The sequence below is a fragment of the Seriola aureovittata genome, chromosome 12 (assembly GCF_021018895.1).
Source record: "Seriola aureovittata isolate HTS-2021-v1 ecotype China chromosome 12, ASM2101889v1, whole genome shotgun sequence".
Taxonomy (NCBI): domain Eukaryota; kingdom Metazoa; phylum Chordata; class Actinopteri; order Carangiformes; family Carangidae; genus Seriola; species Seriola aureovittata.
Window position 1 is genome coordinate 18,964,597 of NC_079375.1, and position 21,571 is coordinate 18,986,167.

The 21,571-nt window shown below is 39.5% G+C and overlaps 1 protein-coding gene across 4 annotated transcripts; it reads left to right on the top strand.

The window, feature by feature from the left end:
* On the top strand, positions 1–20,992 carry kdm4ab (lysine (K)-specific demethylase 4A, genome duplicate b). Of its 4 annotated transcripts, none has more exons than XM_056391677.1 (23): positions 1–148; positions 1,355–1,516; positions 1,876–2,051; positions 2,208–2,322; positions 2,493–2,686; positions 4,065–4,114; positions 4,244–4,347; positions 4,465–4,602; positions 4,756–4,982; positions 6,738–6,904; positions 7,141–7,820; positions 8,248–8,355; positions 8,546–8,684; positions 8,882–9,057; positions 9,280–9,493; positions 10,661–10,740; positions 14,630–14,685; positions 16,383–16,491; positions 17,270–17,461; positions 18,324–18,494; positions 18,667–18,786; positions 19,125–19,217; positions 19,326–20,992. In XM_056391677.1, exons 2-23 carry the CDS (start codon positions 1,376–1,378, stop codon positions 19,461–19,463), a joined length of 3,588 nt encoding a protein of 1,195 aa, XP_056247652.1. In that variant the 5' UTR covers positions 1–148; positions 1,355–1,375; the 3' UTR covers positions 19,464–20,992. The 4 variants fall into 4 exon arrangements, with proteins under 4 accessions (XP_056247652.1, XP_056247653.1, XP_056247654.1 ...); XM_056391678.1 differs by having other exon boundaries at positions 8,549–8,684; XM_056391679.1 differs by lacking the exon at positions 8,248–8,355.
* The last annotated feature ends 579 nt before the right edge of the window (positions 20,993–21,571 follow it).

A 21,571-nucleotide genomic window follows, 5' to 3' on the forward strand; every position in this document is an offset into this window, starting at 1 on the left:
AGAAGTGGTAATGGAGGATAGTGATCTACTCACAAGGGGCTTAGTTACCAAGCTGTCTTCTTTCTGTTCTGTTCACAACTGCCGTTTCTATTGATTGCGAGGTATTTGCAACGCCGGGGACAACTTCTGAATTAACCGAGAACAGGTGGTAAGTATTCGCATTTCGAGTTGTCTTACGGTCGTCCCAGAATGTTAGCTTCTTAACTCACGGGGCTAATCTGATGGCTAAACTAGCCGGAACTGCTTTACAGCTAATGTCGATGGTAGGGGTTGGGTCTTGTCTATTTCCTGGAACAGACATCATTGACTTGGCGAGTGATAGTTTCAGTGTTTGTATCATCCGTCAAACTCGACACTTGTTGAACGGCGCTATTAGGAATACGGTAGTTTTAATTTTATAACTTACAAAGTCTTGTGACGAGAACGTCGATGCTATTTCTGCCCGAGTTTGCTAACGGCACACTATACGAATGAACTGGATAGGATGTAACCAGCAATGGTGGATTCTGTAATGCAGGATATAGTCCCATCCCATCACGGTATCAGCGTGAACTAGCTAGCTAACGCTAACCGTCTTGTGATTGTTGCATTTTCCTTAGAGACAACATGGAAACACGATGACATGGTTCACCATCAGTAGTCACTTGCACGTTTATTTGCAGTGTCATGTTCGTGACCAAAACAAAATAGGGGTTTAGTACCAGTACTATGCTATCTGTGCTATATCACATTAGCTAATGCTATGCTATGCTATGCTATGCTATGCACTACTGAATATTCGCTACCAGAATTAGCTCATGTATCTTTAGCAAGTTAGCAAATGAGCTAATGCTAGCTGTCTGGGCTTCCACAGTCGGGTCGAATTAAAGAGACGCGGGTTTAACCAATCAGGGGCGGTTAAAGCTTTTCCCAGCCCCATCCAGACCAGCCTGTCCCCCGCCATAGTGAGGAAACGTATACAAACGTGTAACATTCAACTGTGACATATAATTAGACTCATTTATGCAAAACTGTTCAGAACCAGCGGTGTTGATGGTACGAGATAATATGAGTATTCTCATTTGCAAAGCCAGAAAATGTTTTTGAATCATCAATTATGGAAATAATGTGCCAAAATGTACAATGTTGTCTTGTCATAGCTTATAACTACTAAATATAATTTAGACTGCTTTTAAACTATAGATTTCTTTGGCATATATTTAATAAAGCCATGGGGATGCAGGCAAAAACATAAGATCCAGTAAAAGATGCTTGGCTGCAAGTACAAATTGCATAATGGAATAGTTTATTTAAAACCATACTAAATCAAAATATCCCATCATAAAATCACAATTTCCTCATTAACAATGTGCAGGCGCTGCCACTGAGTTTTGGGATGGCGTCAGATGTGGTTTCCCAAAACCATGGTTCCAAAGGAATCATGACATTTTATCCCACTGCTGAGGAGTTCAAGAACTTCAGCCGCTACATTGCATATATGGAGTCCCAGGGAGCACATAAAGCAGGCCTGGCTAAAGTAAGTACTGATACAGTGCAGTCTCAGCCATTGTAGTATTTATAGGATTGCATTTATTAGCAGCAGGAGAATTGGTGAGCAATTGCAAAATTAAAAAAACAATGACAAATTTAAATGTATTATTTATTGAAGGCTACCAGGTAGATATAATGTCTTGTATCTGTGTTTTCTCTGAAATTGTTGAACTACCATAAGGACATCTGTTTGTTCAATTTCATTACACTATATATTGCAAAAATCTGTACACCAACTTGTCAGAAAACGACAATCATACCTCTAAACCTTCGCTAGTGAATGATCTCAATAACAAATGGTGTTAAGAAAACAGAGTAACTCACTGTCCACTTCCCTCCTCCAAGATTGTTCCACCAAAGGAATGGAAGCCTAGAGGATCTTATGATGATATCGATGATTTGGTGATACCTGCACCCATCCAGCAGGTGGTGACAGGCCAGTCCGGCCTTTTCACACAGTACAACATCCAGAAGAAGTCCATGACTGTCAAAGAGTTCCGGAAGATCGCCAACAGTGACAAGTGAGAAGTGCAAAATAAGACATTTAAACCTTTCATTCATTAGAAAATCTGTTGTCACCTATAGTTGAATACTATCAACAGCATTTTTAACCCTATGATATTAAAAGTTAATTTATGATGTAGAAACTAATTAACTGTTGTTAATGCCTTTTCTAGGTTCTGTAGTCCACATTATGATGACTTTGAGGAGCTTGAAAGGAAGTACTGGAAGAATGTGACATTTAACCCTCCCATATATGGAGCAGATGTTAATGGAACTCTATATGACCCTGTGAGTTGACTTTTCCTGGAAGTTGTTGCTTTCTTGAATATTGATCAGTAGTGGGTTTTCTATGTGCTTGCTGTTTACCTGTTGACCTGATCCACACAGAATGCTGAAAACATTAGCAATCACACTGCTGTTAGTCACTGCTTCATTTATTATTTTCTGTACTCCTGCAGGAAGTCAAAGAGTGGAACATTTGCCACCTGGACACCATTTTGGATACTGTTGAGCGTGAAAGCGGCATCACTATTGAGGGTGTTAATACACCCTACTTGTATTTCGGCATGTGGAAGACCACCTTTGCATGGCACACTGAGGACATGGACCTCTACAGTATTAACTACTTGCACTTCGGAGAACCCAAATCATGGTAAAGAAACTAAATATTCTTTTCTTACTTGTAGAAGTGAAGCTTTTAATTCTTGCACATTCTTATATAATTGATATATTCATCTGAAAATGGTTTCCTACATCTGCTTGAAACTTGTCGTATTGCAGTAAAGGATGTCTGTTTAGGTCTATATGAAACTTTATCTGCCACATGGAAATAAGTGTTGTCATTTACATAACTGAAGGCCATTTAACAACCGAAAGGCAGGCTTCCTCTTTTGTCTCAGTGACACCACATCATTGATGCAGCAGGGGATCCTATCAATCCCTATCTGAGAATGCTTTGGTTCACATTTATAATTACTCATTTGGCAAATGCTTTTATCCAAAGCAACTAACAAGTGAGGGACAACACTAAAGCTTCAGTGCAGTAGGAGACCTTGGTGTAAGTACTAAGGAGATCAGGTAAAGAAGACCCTGTTGAGGCTTGGCATTAACATGCGTCTCAGGTGATCTTATCACTTGTGCACAGCTCTCAGCACATCAGTTCACACCTGGAATTAAAATGTGTTTCCACATGCATCTCAAGTGACGACTTGTGATTGGATCTCACTTCCTCACTCTATATGCAAAAAAAAAAAAAACATGTAAGAATTGAAAGAAACAGAGAGAATCAATACGCTGCATACAGTCAGATGCTACAATTATAAACAAAGTATGTGAGAGCAGAGTAGCAAAGTAGCATCTGTTACCAGATGATGAGAGGAGCGTTGACCGACAAGACAGTGGCAGAGGATTTGTTGTCAAAGTGAAAAGCAAATGTGCCTATTTGACAATGTTTCGAATTTAAATCCAATGCTAGAAGGGAACCAGAAACTTCTAAGCATTTGTTTTGTTCAAAAAGTAAGAGGAAACTCTAACATTAAAGATCAAAAAAAGCGCTCTGCAGATACTGAGCCAACACGTCTGTTCTTGTAAAATGTCCAGTGTAATCTATAACAACGTGTTGTCACTTTTTTATTACCTGGTGGGAAAATTTCCACACCGTGGCATCTCTACTGTTGTCAGTCTGAATTCCCGCTAAACCGTCAAATGCAACAGCCACATTGCAAGATCTAAAGTCTTTCATGCCTAAAGGAAACTGTACATCATTTCATGCCCTTACTTAACATGCAATGGGTAGACCATACAGTTGGTCATTCAGCTACTATAGGTTCAACACCACCTTAACTGCTTTAAACAGTGTTATACTGTTTATGCACAGTTGAGCTGTGAATGGTATCTGTTATATTTTATCTGTGATGTATTCAGTGTCTGGCTGAAAAGACTTGGTAAACAGGCAGTTGAGCAGATGGATAAACACACTATGCAGAACACCAGTTTACTGTCACTGAGAAAACTCATTTGACTGTCTGTAGGTACTGTGTTCCTCCAGAGCATGGGAAAAGATTGGAGCGTCTGGCTAAAGGTATGAGAGCAATTAATATCTTCTGTAGGTGTTTACAGTATAAAACTATGTTGTATCATCTAACTTTGTACAATCCTGGACTCTGGAATCTGTATCAATGCAACATCTGTCTGCTCTCCATTCTTCAAGGGTTCTTTCCTGGTAGTTCCCAAAATTGTGAAGCCTTTTTGAGGCACAAGATGACTCTCATCTCTCCCTCTATCCTGAAGAAGTATGGCATTCCATTTGAAAAGGTAAGGGAAGAGAATATGTTTATTTGAATTTCAAACAACAGATCTCTTTTTTATAACCACTACACAAGCCAAATATATAAATTGCAGTTACTAATTATTTTAGTACTTTTTCCTAAGATTACTCAGGAGGCTGGAGAGTTCATGGTAACTTTCCCCTACGCCTATCATGCCGGTTTCAACCACGGCTTCAACTGTGCCGAGTCCACCAACTTTGCCACAGAGAGATGGATTGAATACGGCAAGCAAGCAGTTTTGGTGAGGACCATCAAAGAACATCATAAGAAAACCACACTTTAACTTAATTTGTATCAGATTTTTATCTTGCTAGTAAGTATGGAAACATATATTTATATAACCAATTTTATATCATTTGAATCACAACCATTTTTTTGCTTTCATCTTCTTTAGTGCTCATGCCGGAAGGACATGGTGAAGATTTCAATGGATGTATTTGTGAAGAAGTTCCAGCCTGATCGCTATGAACAGTGGCTCGCAGGGCGAGATGTGATACCCATCAACCACTCGCGACCCACCCCGGAGGCTAGGGAGTTCCTGGGGGACGCTTTCAACGACATCACCAGCAACAGTAACAGCAGCTCCGTGGAGAGCTGTGGGGAGGACGGAGAGCGGAAGAGGTGAGTCATTTACTGCAAAGAGCGTGTCCTAGGATATAAGCATCTTTTAAAGGTTTATACAGTGAAATGTAGTACATCCTGAGGGAGATTTATGTCTGTATGCCTTTGTTGCTCGCTTGTCTTGCTTCAGTTTAAGTGCAGTGGCTTAACCAATCATGATTCCTACTATTGTAGAGCAGTTGAGGGAACATAACTGATAGATTCAATTAGTTGCACTACAGATTATTGGTCAGTATTCACAATTAAGTCAAAACCCTGAACTCAGGCTCAAGTTAAGGTAAACATTTGGCATCAGTTTACATCTCCTGTAAATAGCTGTCCATGAATAGTACAATACAGGCATGGTTGGTATCTACTAGCTGGTTCCATTTTCCAGCAGAAATATTAAATATTGTGTTCTGTATGATTGAGCTAGATATTAATTCACCAAGTTCAAAGTTATAGAAATGGTCAGAAACAGCCCCCCAGTTGGATATGGGAAAGGTGTAGGTTTCAATAATGGTAATTTTTAAAGCTGTAGTTTCTCTGTTGTAGTGAATTGCAGTATATTAACAAAGGCTAAGCAATGTCAACCCTCTCCATTGAGATGCACGGGTCCTTTTCTGTCCTGATACTAATTCTGATACCTCATCTCAGCAAATCTATTGATATGGATTCCTGATCCAATACCACTGCATAGAACTCATATGGAACATTTGTTTATGAGTTGACACGAGGGCAGGGATTGCGCTCGTGTCAACGTTGCTTTGCAACAATGTCAATGTCATTGTAAACTTACCGTCAAAGAAATCTGATTTAATCTTGGATCAAGTCCGCTTGATGTGGTCAGTGCCAGCCCTGATACCAATTTGGCAGATCAGAGTAGTGAATCCCTACCTTGCAAATAGCAGTTCAAATCATCCCAAATTGACTAATGCAACAGAGGCAGTTTTGTAATTAGATAAATTGTGAGCATTTTATTTTTGATAACCATGGTATAAATTTCAACTGATTTTTAATATTTGATGGATGGATCTTCCCTAGGTGAAATTGGTTTACCACCCTCAGTTTCATCAGGTGCAGATCGTAAGCCGTTGGACGACATTGGCCAACTGCCGGACTTAAGGTTATAGAACTAGGGAGGGGAATTTCATTTAATATTATTGATGTTTCAATGGCAGTTGGGTGGAGTGAATTAGATTGAAAACAGAGCAGAGAGACACAGCTGAATTACTTAGTCTTTGTGACAACATCATAAATGTTTTTTCAAGGTTATTGCATAATTTTATATATTTTTTTTTTCCATTTCAATTTCACTTTAGTTTTAATCAGGTGCATGAATCCATTTCAATTTTACTACTATTTTAATTTGAACAGGTATTAGAATAGATCACCTCCTTACTATGCCAGTGTGCGATTTTTATATGTTGTCAAAAAACAAAGGCAAAAACCACACGGCAAACCAGGCAAAAGTAAAAGGCAGACTAATGAGAAAAAAATCAATAAATACATTTCCAATCCCTAAAATGTTTACATGGGGTATTGGGTGTAGGGTACCTAGTTAGTGTGATGTTTTTTGTGAGTTCATAGTTGATATACACAGAGGCATTTTATCATTAACAAAACATGCTGTTACATTTAAGTATGTAACCTACTGATATATTTGTGAGTGACTGCAGTTTCCTGGTAATGAAAATGAGAAGGACGTGACTAAGATCTTCTGTTCTCAACTGTTTCCAATCCCCTCCCCTGTGTCTTGATTTGGTTAACCCTCAGCACAACACAGAGGATAGAGACCAAGAGACACAGGGTGTGTCTGGAGGTGCCTGAGGAGGTTGTTCCCAAGGATGAAGATGAGGAAGATGAGGAGCAGTATGGGAAGCGTCCCAGGCTAAGCCTTATACCTCCACGTACTATGTCACAAGATGGCAAGAGAAATAAAGGTATCATTAACTGTGCATCACCTTACAGGTTTCCTATATGGTATTATTGATATTGACCCCCTATTTACTATACTATACATTACATTTACTGCTCACCATTTTATTTGAGTGTCTGAACTCTTATGTATAAATGTATCCACTACAAAGTGCCTTCAAATTACATAACAAGTTTCAGACACAGCTTTATTACCCCCACTTCCTAAACAGACTTCTGATTTTTTTTTTTTCTTTCACAGGCCCACCAAAATTGGTTGTCACACCGACCAAGCTCACTTTAATGGATCCATTTCACAGAGGCTTGACCCAAAGTAACAGTGATGGAGGCCGCCCCCCTCATTATACTAAGACTCGTGCACCTGCGATCTCGTCTCAGTCCCAGGGCAGAAATGGACATCTATCAGTTTCTGTGGCACCTATGTGGACGGAAGCATCAGCTCAGCCTGCCCGCAAAATGGGAGTAGCCAGCCTGCTCTTCCACAGGACTCTGAGTCCAAAAGACACTCTTCAGGTGCACAGCTACACTCTAGAAAGGCAGAGACAACCTCACACACAGCTCCAGGTGCACAGCTACGCCAGAGAGCATCAACCCCGTCATCTCCAGCACAAAACCTATACACAGTCTCACACACAGGTTCAGACTTCATCTCAGGCCCCGAGCTGTGAAAGAGCAGAGCCAGAGCCAGAATCTGAAGTCATTCTTACCAAAGTAGCACAGAATGAATCAGAAGCACAGAGTCCTGTGGAGCAGGACCAAGAGGAGGACAAACCCAAAATGTCAACGTCCGTTGCGGCTCAGGCTGAAGTGGAGAAGCCTGAAGTTGAGCAAACCAGCAAGTCTGCTTCGCTACAGACTCAAACACAACCTAAAGAGTTGAGCCAAATGGAGATAGAAGCTCCTAAGAACAACAAGCGGAAGGTCAGTGCCTTTATTCTTTGTAACTGAATTTTCTAACAGACTCGCATCAAACATGCTACAGATGAAGATGCCACAGTCGGTTACAAACGTCACTCTTTGTTGTCTCTGTGCACAGTGGCACATGCATGTTTTATCACAGATTATGGTGCATGTATTGTCATTTCAGTCGAGCTAAAACATCTGTTAACAGTCTCTTTGCTTTATATTACACATGTGTATGTAGGTATATTTTTTGGTAGCTCTGTACTGGTGTATTTTCCTTGCATGAGTTGCATGAAGATACTAATCTCTTTGAGCTCATCATCATTACTAATTTTAATACCAATTTCTGATGATCTCATCACTGGTGGCAAATTATAGTTGATAAGGGTATTAATCTAAAAAAAAATATGAATTTTCAATGTTATTCATGCTGTTCACACTACAGAGTAACCAAAGCCCTCTTGTGGATAGTGGCATTGTCATCCTGAAAGACACCATTCCTGTCAACAAACCAAATCACAATGAGATGAAGGTGATCGCTCAGAATCATCATGTAAGTAGCTACTGGCTGTAATGAAATTCTCAAAGGGATGATTGGACCTAGTGTTTATGTATTAATGCCAGTACAGAGCTCCCAATATGCCTCAGAACAGGAAAATTCATAGCAGCTTCAAGTGCATTCTACAGATACACGTATAATGCTTGTGTTGAATTTTTGCTTTGCGATACACTGGTTGCTCCAGCAGGTGTCAGAAGAGCAGTCATACTGCAAGTCAGTGGTGAAGAAGCAGCAGCAGCAGCAGCAGCAGCAGCAGCAGCAGGAACAGCTCCGTAAGCTGCCTCGCCACCACCCTCTAATCAGAGAGGTGCACAGTGATGATGGTAAATACAAGATTGTTCCACTTTATTAGTTTATTTCTCATCTATAGGCAATTTGCTTAATGTAATAGTACTGTTTTGAGTGCCACTTAAATAAGCGCTATGAATTTCATGATGTCAGGTCCTGACCTCATTCTGTTGTTTCCAATGTGTTGATATCAATATTTTCCTGTCAACTTTGCCTCTAATCTCGTATGTAGATGTGTATGTAGACGTGGAGGTCGAACAAGAGGAGAAAGAGGACTGGGCAAAGCCGCTAACCCAGCTGTGGCAGTGTCGGCCATATAACCCTCAGGCAGAGAGAGAATACAACAAGATCATGGGCCAGCAGGCTCCCTACTGCTCCATCTGCCTGATCTTCCACACTTACCATCAAGTGAGAACTATAAGCATTTATGCTTTCATGAAGCTGGTTGTGTTGTTGAACTGTCTTATTACCACGCTTTCAGATCAATATTCAATGGTAATTTGTAGTTTATCAATACAGGCATTTATGGCAGTCAGCCTTTGACATGTGTCAGCAAGAGAAAACATTCATATAATAGATGGATGAAATGGTGTGTTAACAGGCCTGTGTACTTTTTCTTTCCCCCTCAAGTCTGAGTCCAGTATTGGCAGTTCCAATGTGAAGTTGGTGAACCGTCCAGGGGGCCGTCAGTGGTCCAAACCACTCATCCCAGAAATGTGTTTCAACACCCAAACCAGCAAGACGAGTGATAGCGGGGAGGGACAGCTGTCTAACCCTCATGTAGCAGATGACGGGACTAGCCGGCTAGTCAGCTGTGCGCAGTGCTGCGTCCGTGTACACACAAGTAAGCCCCTTTTTTATGTAACTGTCAGGTATCTAATAAAGTATGCAGGGGCTGGAGCACTTGAGGGATTGTAAAATGAAGTATATCTTACGTACAGTACATTCAGATCCTTTGTTATTCTTCAGAAACCACCACTCACAAAAAACAGCCATCACCAAAGGCCATAAATGCATTATGGATGAGTACACAAACACACCTGTGGAGCCTTAGATGATTCAGCCTGCTAAGATCTCTTGCACACACAGCCTATCTGAAATTAATTGTTTGACTGAATGAAGTGCTCATAGTTGAGTTTTATTTGCAATATTTTTTTATTTTAATTGTCTTCAATGTCCTTTCCAAAAACGTTTTATTTTCATGCAGTTTTTTCATGGCCTATTTGTTTTATAGTCCACTCAGTTGTTTTCCATTCTTTTGAATGTGAGACTTTTTCCAACAGGTTCACAAACACCCGTGGCCACTGCTCAACCCCAGCACACGTTGTCTCATTCCAAGTTCCCCTTTATTTTACATGGACATGACTCTCAATGTTTTGATCTCAGATTACTTATCTGTGATCGAAATGTTCGTAGATAAAAGTCCTGTTTTCATAAAATACTCATAAAAGTACTGGAAATAAAAACACAGGGTGCAAAATGTGTGACAACATGATAAATGTTTTTTCAAGGTTATTGCATAATTTTATATAATTTTTTCCATTTTCAATTTCACTTTAGTTTGAGTCAGGTGCATGAATCCATTTCAATTTTACTACTATTTTAATAGGTATTATAATAGACCACCTCCTTACTATGCCAGTGTGCGATTTTTATATGTTGGCAAAAAACAAAGGCAAAAACCACACGGCAAACCAGGCAAAAGTAAAAGGCAGACTAATGAGAAAAAAAAATCAATAAATACATTTCCAATCCCTAAAATGTTTACATGGGGTATTGGGGTGTAGGGTACCTAGTTAGTGTGATGTTTTTTGTGAGTTCATAGTTGATATACACAGAGGCATTTTATCATTAACGAAACATGCTGTTACATTTAAGTATGTAACCTACTGATATATTTGTGAGTGACTGCATTTTCCTGGTAATGAAAATAAAAAGGACGTGACTAAGATCTTAGTCAAGAAATCAAGGAAACTGAATGTGTGACATGTTCTTTTCTGTTCCTATTCAGGTTGCTATGGCGTGTCTGGAGAGGGAGCCGAACTCGACGACTGGCTTTGTGCCCGCTGTGAGGCTGATGCCATCACTGAGGTCAGTTATTTGGGCTAAGACACCTATAGCAGATAGTCAGTCATTATTTACAGTGCTCATCATATTGATAACGGAATAACCCACAAATACAGCAGCAGAGTTGTTGTATCGCAGTACTAGATCACCTAATATTTGGAGACTGAAGTCCAGTGTCACTGTCAGGAAGTTCAGCCTCACAGATTTTGATTAAGTGTAAGCATCAGAAATTGGTTGGAAAAGCCCAGAGAGATGTGATTTAATGAACCCCTGTTGTATTTATTCATTTACAGCAGGGGAAATAACAGAACATTTTTCTCAGTAAATATATTTCTAATGGGGCTATTGACATGAAATTATCACCAGATGTCGGTAACAAGTAATCCACACATACAAAGAAATCTAAATATATATGTCCATAAATTAAGTTATGTGTAATAAAGTGGAGTGACACAGGGAAAGGTATTGAACATGCTTACTGAAATTTATTTAATACTTAGTAGAAAAGCCTTTGTTGGTAATGACAGCTTCAAGACGCCTCCTGTATGGAGAAACTAGTCGCATGCATTGCTAGGTGTGATTTTGGCCCATTCTTCCAAACAAACTGTCTTCAAATCTTGAAGGTTCCCGGGGCCTCTTCTATGAACTCTGATCTTCAGTTCTTTCCATAGATTTTCAATTGGATTCAAGTCGGGTGATTGACTGGGCCAGTCTAGCAGCTTTATTTTCTTTCTCTGAAACCAATTGAGAGTTTCCTTGGCTGTGTGTTTGGGATCATTGTCTTGCTGAAATGTCCACCCTCGTTTCATCTTCAGCACCCTGGTAGATGGCAGCAGATTCTTATCAAGAATGTCTCGGTACATTTCTCCATTCATCCATCCCTCAATTATATGAAGTCTGCCAGTACCATATGATGAATAACAGCCCCACACCATGATGTTCCCACCTCCAAACTCCACTGGTGTGTGCTTTGACATCCAAAGAGTTCAATTTTGGTCTCATCTGACCAGACTATATTCTCCCAGTATGTCATAGGCTTGTCCAAATGTTGTGCAGCAAACTTTAAATGAGCTTCAACATGCTTTTTCTTCTTGTGCGGTGAGCGTGCATAGAGGCCATGGCGGTTGGGTGCATTACTTACTGTTTTCTTTGAAACAACTGTACCTGCTAATTCCAGGTCTTTCTGAAGCTCTCTGCGAGTGCTCCTTGGCTCTTGGACAACTCTTCTGATTATTCTTTTGACTCCTCTGTCAGAGATCTTGTGAGGAGCACCTGGCCGTGGCCGGTTTATGGTGAAGATTATGTTCTTTCCACTTCCAGATTATGGCCCCAACGGTGCTTACTGGAACATTCAGAAGTTTAGAAATATGTCTGTAACCAATGCCATCAGTATGTTTTGCAACAATAAGGTTGCGAAGGTCTTGAGAAAGCTCTTTGCTTTTACCTTTTACTTTTAAACCAGCTGATATTAATTAGCACTGATAGGGGGCAGGATTGCTTTCTAAAAACTGACAGATTTCAGCTGGTTTCTTGGCTTTCCATGTCTTTTTGCACCTCCTTCATGTGTTCAATACTTATTCCCTGTGTCATTCCACTTTATTACACATAACTTAATTTATGGACATATATGTTTTGATTTCTTTGTATGTGTGGATTACTTGGGTTGTTACCGACATCTGGTGACAATTTCATGTCAATAGCCCCATCAGAAATATATTTACTGAGGAAAATGTTGACGCGTTCAATACTTATTTTTCCTGCTGTATTTATTTTCAGTTGATGTTGAAAGTGAATGCACTTGCCTTACATGCTTAATGTCTGCAGCTTTACATACATACATACAAACATAGTTTAACAGGAAACCACATGGTGACACATGGTGTGACATTAAGATTTAAATATTGAAGCAACATCTGTGTTCACAGCTCACTTCCTCAGGCAACTAGCCGATGCCAATAGTTGACAGTCACTGTGACGAGTATAAGATAAACTTTAATGATCCCACGCAGGGAACTTGATTTGACTTTGATTTTTAAGTGTCAAACAAAAATGGACTTTTATGTGCACACTATTATGAAGCTGATCCCCATTTTACTACTAGCACAATCTAAACTATCATGCACTTCACTGGCACCACAAAGTTGGCTTGTTGACAGCCACAGCAGCCCTTCTTTTATCACACTTAGATAAACATGGCTCTGTATGGCAACACTTCCTTTGTTATGAGGCAGTGAGAGTGTTCTCTTCCTTTGTGTGTTATTGTTTGGGCGAAATTTGTTTTTCCCAACTTTGTTTGTAAAATTTATCTTTATATTTCCTTTGCTTTCAGCATTCCTTTTCTGCTCAGAACAATAGATGAGACATTCTGGGAATGTGGCCTAATATTGACACAAACACCTGGCCACCAGTGGGCAATGCTCCGCTGTGTGGTTCATTGTGACACCTCAAGGACTTCATACTGTTCCTGTTTTCAGTTGTCTAGCTTTTCAACTTAAGAATTAGTTAAGAATATTTGTCATCTATTGTCATAGATTTATTAACATATTAACATGAATCTATTCTGTACATACAATAAATAATATATCTGTTTTATAGATTTATTTGAACATCTAATACCATAGATTTTGTCAAAGGAGCTCCAGCAATTTGTGTTATCAATGTAGCTACACTCATGCTCAGCATGTCTCAATCTAGCAAAGTTACAAAGTGCTTTACAGAAAGAAAAAGGGGAACAAAAACTGAAATTGAAACTAACCAATCATTAAACAGAAGTAAGTTACGCAACAATATAAATTGTTAGTAAAAAATAAACAACATATCAAACATTCATAAAAGCATTGCGATAAAAGAATATTTTTAGATAAGTTTTAAAAGACAAAAATAATGTAGCCTGTCTGATCTTGATAAGTAGACTGTTTCAACAGCAAAGGCCCGGTCACCTTTAGTCACTAGCCGAGACAAAGGCAGAGCAGAGCTCTGGCTATACAGTATAAACAAGAGTCTATAGGCTGTGGCGACGCTTTATTATTAATTTTATCAGCTGCATCAGGTTCATTCAAACTGGCTCCCCCAGATTTCCTTTTATACATTTTAAAATTCAAAATACTCTTTATACAGTGGTTTGGCTGAATACTTGGTAGTTAGTATTTACTGAGAGATGTGTATCCATATTGCCTAATATGCCCAGCAAGTCAACATTTAAAAGTCCATGGGGGTCACGCTATAAAAAACATGCCAGCATCGATAACAGGAATTGATAAGATTGGATGATTTGTTCAAATGTCGATCAATTCCCGTCACTCGATATACCGAGTCAATCGACTGTCTTTTATGGGTTTCGTGTTATATTTTGTTTATTTTCCTCTAGTGTTTTGCGTAATGTCTGTGGAGAAAGTCATGTCAGACTGGAACTGTTGTGATGGTTTAAATGCTGTTGTCAGTCAACGACAAGTGAAGAAGTGAGGTGTACTGGAAAAATGTTATTGATAAAGAGGCAAAGTGGTAATTTAAAAAAAAAAAAAAAGAAATCAGACCTGTTCTGTTCATTTCACTGCCTGCCAGTGTTCCTCTTACTGAACCTGTTGGTAGCTGTGTCTTTACAAGTGTCACTCTGTGGTTCACTTACTCACCGTGTGGCATGTTAGAGGGTTTTAAGAAAATGCAGTGAGGCATTCATGGAAGCTGCCATACCAGTTGTATAGTCGGTTACAGAAAGCAAAGATTTACGTGGCTGATATCCATCCATGTGATCCGACAGAGGAGACTGAGTTGTCCTCAGTTTAAACTATAAATAATATACATCAGAGCATTGTAGAATCAGAAAACATCAGATTGAAATGTTGTAGGATAAAGACGTCAGCTGCCAGAGGGACTGTTTTACAACATAACAGACGTTGTGTATTTCTTCCTGTAGGACTGCTGTCTGTGTTCCCTGAGAGGTGGCGCTCTGCAGAGAGCCAACAATGACAAGTGAGTAATACAGCAGACAATAGTGCTGCCATCATAGCGGAGAAAAAAGTATGAGGAATTCTTTTCAGATGTTATCCGGTGCAACATTTGCGTTTTCTAAGAAGATATGATTCTGTTCCTTTTTAATTAGATCGTCTTCATGGTCACAGTCATAAACTTATGAAAGTAATGGCAAGAGAAAGAATTTGACATGGATTTATGATGTTTACAAAACAGCCTGTGCATAGTATCTCTCTGCTTGGTGCACAGCAGATTGCTACCCGTGGCTATCATTCACTCTCCTTTGACCGCATTAAGTCTGTCTGTTTCTTCAGTCTGTTACTGCTCACATCCATCTGGTGGATCCAGCCCCTCAAGCTAAATGCACTTTTCAAATGCAAACATGTACACACACACACACACACACACACACACACACACACGCAGCAGATGTATGTATGCAGTTCTTACACAACCTCAGCTTGTGGTTACACTCAAATCAGGTCCATAAATATTTGGACAGCAACAACATTGAAACAAGTCAGAGGCACAATTACAATAATTGTGTCCAAACACTTATGGACCCGACTGTATCTTTGAGTGGAGGATACAGTAAGTGAACTTCAGTTTAAATGGCAGGAAATACCTAAAGACGGACATAATGTTTTATTTTTGTCAGCCACACATCTTGAGTGGCCTAACAGTGGGGTTAGTACTTTGTTGTGACTTCCTATTATTGCTGAGAATAATACATTATAGCCTGAGATCCTCGGGCAGAGGTCTCGTATCTGTTCCTGAGGCATGGCTGAAAACTAGAGGTGACAGAGTCTCAGTCAGAGCCCTGAAGCTATGGAACAAGCTGCCTGAGGAAATCAGGTCAGCAGAACCAGTGCCCTCTTTTTTCTTTGGTTTTCACTTAATTTTTATTGACTGTCCTTTTGCTAGTGACACTGCCATTTGTTTTATTTGCTTATTACTCTACCAGAATTATTTTTTTATTATTCATTTATTTATCATTATCATTATCGCAATCACATATTTATCTATATGTTAGTATCCTAATCTACAGTGATTATAATAAACTATATAGCAGCATTTACCTTTTTCCTCTTGGGGTTTATTTTAATATTGTTTATGTAATTGTACTAGGGATGGGACCAATTATCAAAGTTGTGGATCAGTTACAACATGAAATGTATTGAAAAAATACATTTTTAAGTTTTGTTTTTTTCCCCCCATCACATGACTTAAAATGACGACTTACTCGCCTTTTCTGGAGCTTTCAACCACACCTCAGTCTGGATGGAGTTTGCTCAGATATCCGAGATACAGTATGATCTCTCACACTCCAGTTATCACTGTCTTGATTTAAGGGGCTCTTTATTGTGTCTGGGAAAGCTTGAGAAATTTTGTCACTTCACTGATTATATTAAAACTAAAATAAATATATATTGATATTTTTTTATCTGTAATTATTAGTCAGTTTGTAATTGTTCCAGCCTTAATAAAATTCAGTCGTGGTCGTTGAAGTAATGGATTCTTATGCTTTATATGCACGCAGTGACGAGTTGTCCCAACATTAGAAGGGGCTGCACATAATGTTGTTTTAACACTGTAAACATGTTGCTGAATACGTGCTCCAACACTTGTAAAAAACATTGCTCTCTGGACATTGAACAGTTTGCCCTGAATCTGCTTCATGTTTGCCTTTCACACAGATGGGTTCATGTACTCTGTGCCATCACCGTGCTGGAAGCCCGCTTTGTCAACATCACTGAGCGAAGCCCCATCGACCTCTCTGCCATTCCACTGCCACGGTTCAGACTGGTAAGAGTTGTCACAGCTACAGTTAGTGGACGTCTGAAATGACTGCAGAAATTTAAACACCTGTTTTTCAGCCTTAAGTATGAATGTAATTCCTGTTGATTATGAGCCAAACTATAGTTGCCCCACTCTGTTTCTCTTATTAAAAGAATATTTATTATGTAAATATGGCATTGCTGGTATGTGGTTACAAGCAGTCTTTTCTAATCGTTGTTGGTTTGTATACCTCACTTTTATCTTTGTGGTTTTTCTCATGGCATTTTGAAACGGTTCTGTTTCCCTGAGCATCTGCCAAACACTTGTGACTCATGAACAGACTCACTCAGGATACACATTTCTCCATAGTGACACTGGTTTGGCGCCTATTGGCAATAAACAGTGTGAAGGGCTGACAGTATATGTACATGTTCTCTTGTGTAATGACTCACATACAAATAGTCAACTGGAAATAATTCGGTACTTGGATCACAATAGGTGGCCTTGTTTCCATTGTTACACTCTCGATCTCAGAGGAGCCTTTCTCAGTGTGTCTACTTTTAAACAAGTACGTATAACAGAACCCAGTTAAAAGGAAGTTGGGTAATTTCCCTCTAACATGTCTGTGTTCCAGTTCATGTCTAGGTCTTTTACTGCCTTTGATAACTTTATTTTCATTCTCATTCTCTTTGCATGTTTCCTTTCTCCTCCTTTCCTTCCTCTGTGCTTCCTTTACTTCAACCTGCTAACTTTATCTCTTGACCCCCATTCCCCTGCCACGCCTGTGTCTTTGTCACTCTGGTAGAAGTGTGTGTACTGCAGGAAGCGAATGAAGAGGGAAGTGACGGGCTGTTGTGTCCAGTGCTCCCACGGACGCTGCTCCACGGCGTTTCACCCCACCTGCGCTCAGGCAGCTGGTATCCTCATGCATCCAGACGACTGGCCGTTCGTAGTCTTCGTCACCTGCCACAGACACAGAACGCCTGTCATACCCGAGGTAACATAAGGGAAGCACAGTTAGGCCAGTAATAATAAATTAAGTGCAATGAACAATTTTTATAAAGAATTATTTTGTGAAGATTTGTTTAAAATTTGGTTTGTTTACATTTTAAGTACAGACTCCATTGTTGCTCTGTGTCTGATCTCACTGCTTAGCTCAGATTAGGTTGTTTAGCTGAAAATCCAGCACTGTAATGACTTATTTTCCCACAAGCACTTTCTGTTTTGAGAACTGAAATGCATGTTGTGGGAAACAGCCACTGCACATTTTTGGGAGTGTTTTTGTCTGCCAAAAAACCCTTTCTTTTGAGAGCACCTCCCTTTTGATTGCCATTGGATGCTTTTTTGTTTTTGTTTCAGACATTAGAATAATTTTAAATTAAATATGAATCTCTTTTTCCAGTTCATAAGATGGATATATGTACTTACCTCAGTGCCAAGATCTCTTTGTATTATTTTAGACTCTTAGCACAGTAGTAGCTCTCAAACTGCTGCAGGGAGTCTTCCTTTAGTGCATGTTCATGCTGTTGTGATACACTAATTGGGGGAGACAGACATCTGTTTACTCCTGTCAAGAGACATGCAGCAACAAAATTCATGTTCACTGAATGCAGATAAGCGTCCTGCTGGTTTGGTTTTGAGCTTTGTGTCGACAAGTCTGAACCTGTCTCTGCAGCTCCTCAGCTGTAACTCTCGAGTGTATTTTATTCCACCAAGGAGAGAGATTATTTCTTGGGTACATGTTACTGAATGAACATTGTTTTAGCTGTTACAGTAGACCAAGTAGCCTTATCTTCACTGTTGTAAAGCAATGTGGAGTGATAAGCATTCAGTAGTAACACTCAGTTTCTGTTCCTCAGCGCAACAAGGCGTCCATGCGGGAGTTGGCAGTGGGGCAGAAGGTGATCTGTAAATACAAAAACGGCCGCTACTACCAAAGTGAGGTGGTGGAACTGACCACAGCCACCTTCTATGAGGTGGTGTTCGATGACGGGTCCTACAGCGACAACCTCTTCCCCGAGGACATCGAGGTTAATAAAGTTGCTTCCAAACGTCATTAAAATTTTCAATTGTCCACTGTTGCAGTGTGCCGTGACGCACAGATAAACTAAAGTGATGGATGTAAAACAAAAGCTAAAGATTCCTGTTCAGTTTCCTAATCTAATACACAGCCTGAGCTCACCACTCGCTTTCTGTTTGCAGAACCGTGACTGCGTCCGTCTCGGTCCACCCACCGAAGGTGATGCTGTTCAAGTGCGGTGGACAGATGGGTTGATATATGGAGCCAAATTTGTAGCATCACACTCCATCCCCATGTACCTGGTAAACCATCCCTTTTATCTGTCTCTCTTTTATGTCTCACTTGCCCTGACATGCACACACTGTATCTAGTCCAGCCACATCAGAAGATGTTGGGTTATTTTCCTCAACCTCAAACTGTGGGTGGCCCGTGTGGTTAAATGTAAATATGTTGGGAAACATTTAAAAATAAGTGTTGGCTCATAAATATTTGATATCTTTTTATTTATTTAATTGCAGCAAGTGAATAAAGTTTTTAAATTGCTCTGTAATAAAATAACAATTTAAAGCAATGTAATTTTCATGCACATTATTTGTATATTAATGGTTTAACTCAGATGTATGTGTGTCTGCACATTCAGGTGGAGTTTGAGGATGGATCACAAATCACTGTCAAGCGAGAAGACATCTACGCTCTAGATGAGGATCTGCCCAAACGAGTCAAGTCACGAATGGTAACTTAAATTCCCATTTTCTGCTAAGAAAGTGTTTATGAGGTGTGACGTCAGATCTGTTGCACCAGCAAGCACTAATTCCTAAACCTGATGCTGTTTGGTTTTCAGTCGGTGGCATCAGACATGCGTTTTGAGCTGTTCTCACAGAACGACGTCAAACAGAACTCCAAAAGGCAACGGGTCATCAACTCTCGATACAGAGAGGACTACATCGAGCCCGTCATTTACCGTGCCATCATGGAGTAATGTCCATTTCTTTCGCCTTCTGCTTTCCAACACTCCTTCTCCACTTCATCAACTCACCAGAGAGAGCTCCAGGTCTTCTCTGTTTCTGGCTACTGCTGATAGGAACGACCCCATCTTCCTCCTCCTCTTCTTCCACAGCCTGTTGGGCTACATATTTATAAAATACGGCTGGGACTTTAAATGACTTGTGTGCATTGAATAAATATTCTTAGATCTCTGTTTGCCATCACACTCTGTAGACTGTTTTCTTCTTCCATTTTGTTTTTGTTTTTTTCTTTTGCTCAGGAAGAAGCCATCGATGAATTATTAAATATGGAAAAGGTTGGACTATCTAACTGGGGCAAGATGTTTTCTTTTTCTTTACCACCACATTTAGCAGTAAACACAACTTGCTACGATACAATGGACAGCTTTTCTGGTAGTGATTTTTCTTCAACCTTTTTCTCTTGACTTGCTGACACGTTATTTTCACTATAATTTATCATAATATTTTACAGTGCTTAACCTTCAGAAAGGAAGTTTAAGAGGAAGTGTGATTTTGAGTCACTGTTTTCCCAATGAAGTCAAACAAAGGCAAAACTGTACACTCTGAGCCAATCAGCTGTTGATTACAATAAAAATTGACTAATCAATGTGATTAAGCAAAAACTGTTAGGTTATAACCCCAAAGAAAGGAAATGATGTGTCGTGGTCACCTTTGACACGTTAAAATTACACTGGTCACTTAATGCATAGCATTACATGGTTCACAAGCATTTCTTCCCATAGGAGTGACGATGTGCGTCTACTGTGAAAATAGAAGAAAGCGAGATGTTTTTTAGTGGCCCGAGCCTTACATTTGAAAGGGCCAAGTGTACTTTGGTTTTTCTAAAGCTCAAGGTTTACTATAACTATTGTAATTAATGTTATTACACTTTATTTATGCGAGTGCATTACATTTGAGAACAAAGCTATTTTTGTCATGTCCTTTTCACAATCTGTAGAAAAGCTCAGATGTATTTATATTTATTATATTGATAGGTTTGCAGGCATCCTGTTTTTAGGCTTGCTTTTCATTTATTGGAGTTTAAGGTGTGAATGATCTGGCTCAAGTCCCTCTTTAAGCAAAAGCACTTGTTGTAGCCTCCTGCCACAGGACATTTATTTTTTTTAGCATTTTCTAGACACATGGTCTCTGCAGAGTTTAGATTTTTGTGTGTGTGTTTCTGATAAAAAGCTAGTTCTAGTGATGAATGTTGTAAGCAGGTTATAGTTTGATCCCAAATAAACGAAAGCCGTTGTAATAGGATCATTTCAGACTTGAGCAAGTTTTCTTTCATGATCAGTCCCCTGTACCTGCTTTGAAATAGTCTTTTGTGTAGAGAGGGCCTCTGTCCATGGCAGCATTAAATCTGTATACTCTTTGTAAACATCAACTGTTTGAGTAAAGTTTGAGATAAGAAAAGAACCTTGTACAATTCGCTTTATCTACAACTACCTATGTTTAAAAATTAGCAGATTAAAGCACTGAGATTCAGGCAGCATTTATACTGGAGTTATCTCATCTGCATTTTTGTTATAACCTTTCTCATGTTTTTGAACTGCTGATGCTGGATGTCTCAGCCAGAGGGCCTGCAGCTGTGCCAAAGCAGGACGAGTCTTGTGGAGACCACTGCTGGAATTTGATAAGACAGATTTCTCCTGGTTCTCTGCATCACTGCACTCTTTTAAACCTCTGACAAGTCCAGGATGTTAGACTGTGGTAGATTTATTACTTATGATTTATTATAACGATCATACAAAATATTTAAGCTTATTTGAGACAGTTTCTTGATGGTTTTCTGGCCTGTGGCCACTAACTTTTTGCACCCCAGTACTTAAATGGACGTGATCTTGTAAAAACAGGTTAACAGCTGCAGCGTTGGAGGTCATTCATCCAAACCAGTTTAAAAACCACATTCCACAAAAGCCAAGCATTGCACTTGTGAAAAGTCAACAAGAATAATCATTCACTTTATGAAGCTTCCTTTTAAGAAATAAAACATGCAAATTTGCAAACATTGTCATGTTTGCATTGCAAATTTCACAGACAGACGATGTTTGCAATGTAAGCATTTAATAAAATATCT

Bases quoted from the DNA above. Each gene is read 5' to 3' on its own strand.
- kdm4ab (XM_056391677.1), top strand. From the start codon at position 1,376: ATGGCGTCAGATGTGGTTTCCCAAAACCATGGTTCCAAAGGAATCATG. The intron at 2,687-4,064 runs GTAAAGAAACTA...GACTGTCTGTAG, and splicing joins TTCGGAGAACCCAAATCATG to GTACTGTGTTCCTCCAGAGC. The intron at 9,058-9,279 runs GTGAGAACTATA...TTCCCCCTCAAG, and splicing joins TCTTCCACACTTACCATCAA to TCTGAGTCCAGTATTGGCAG.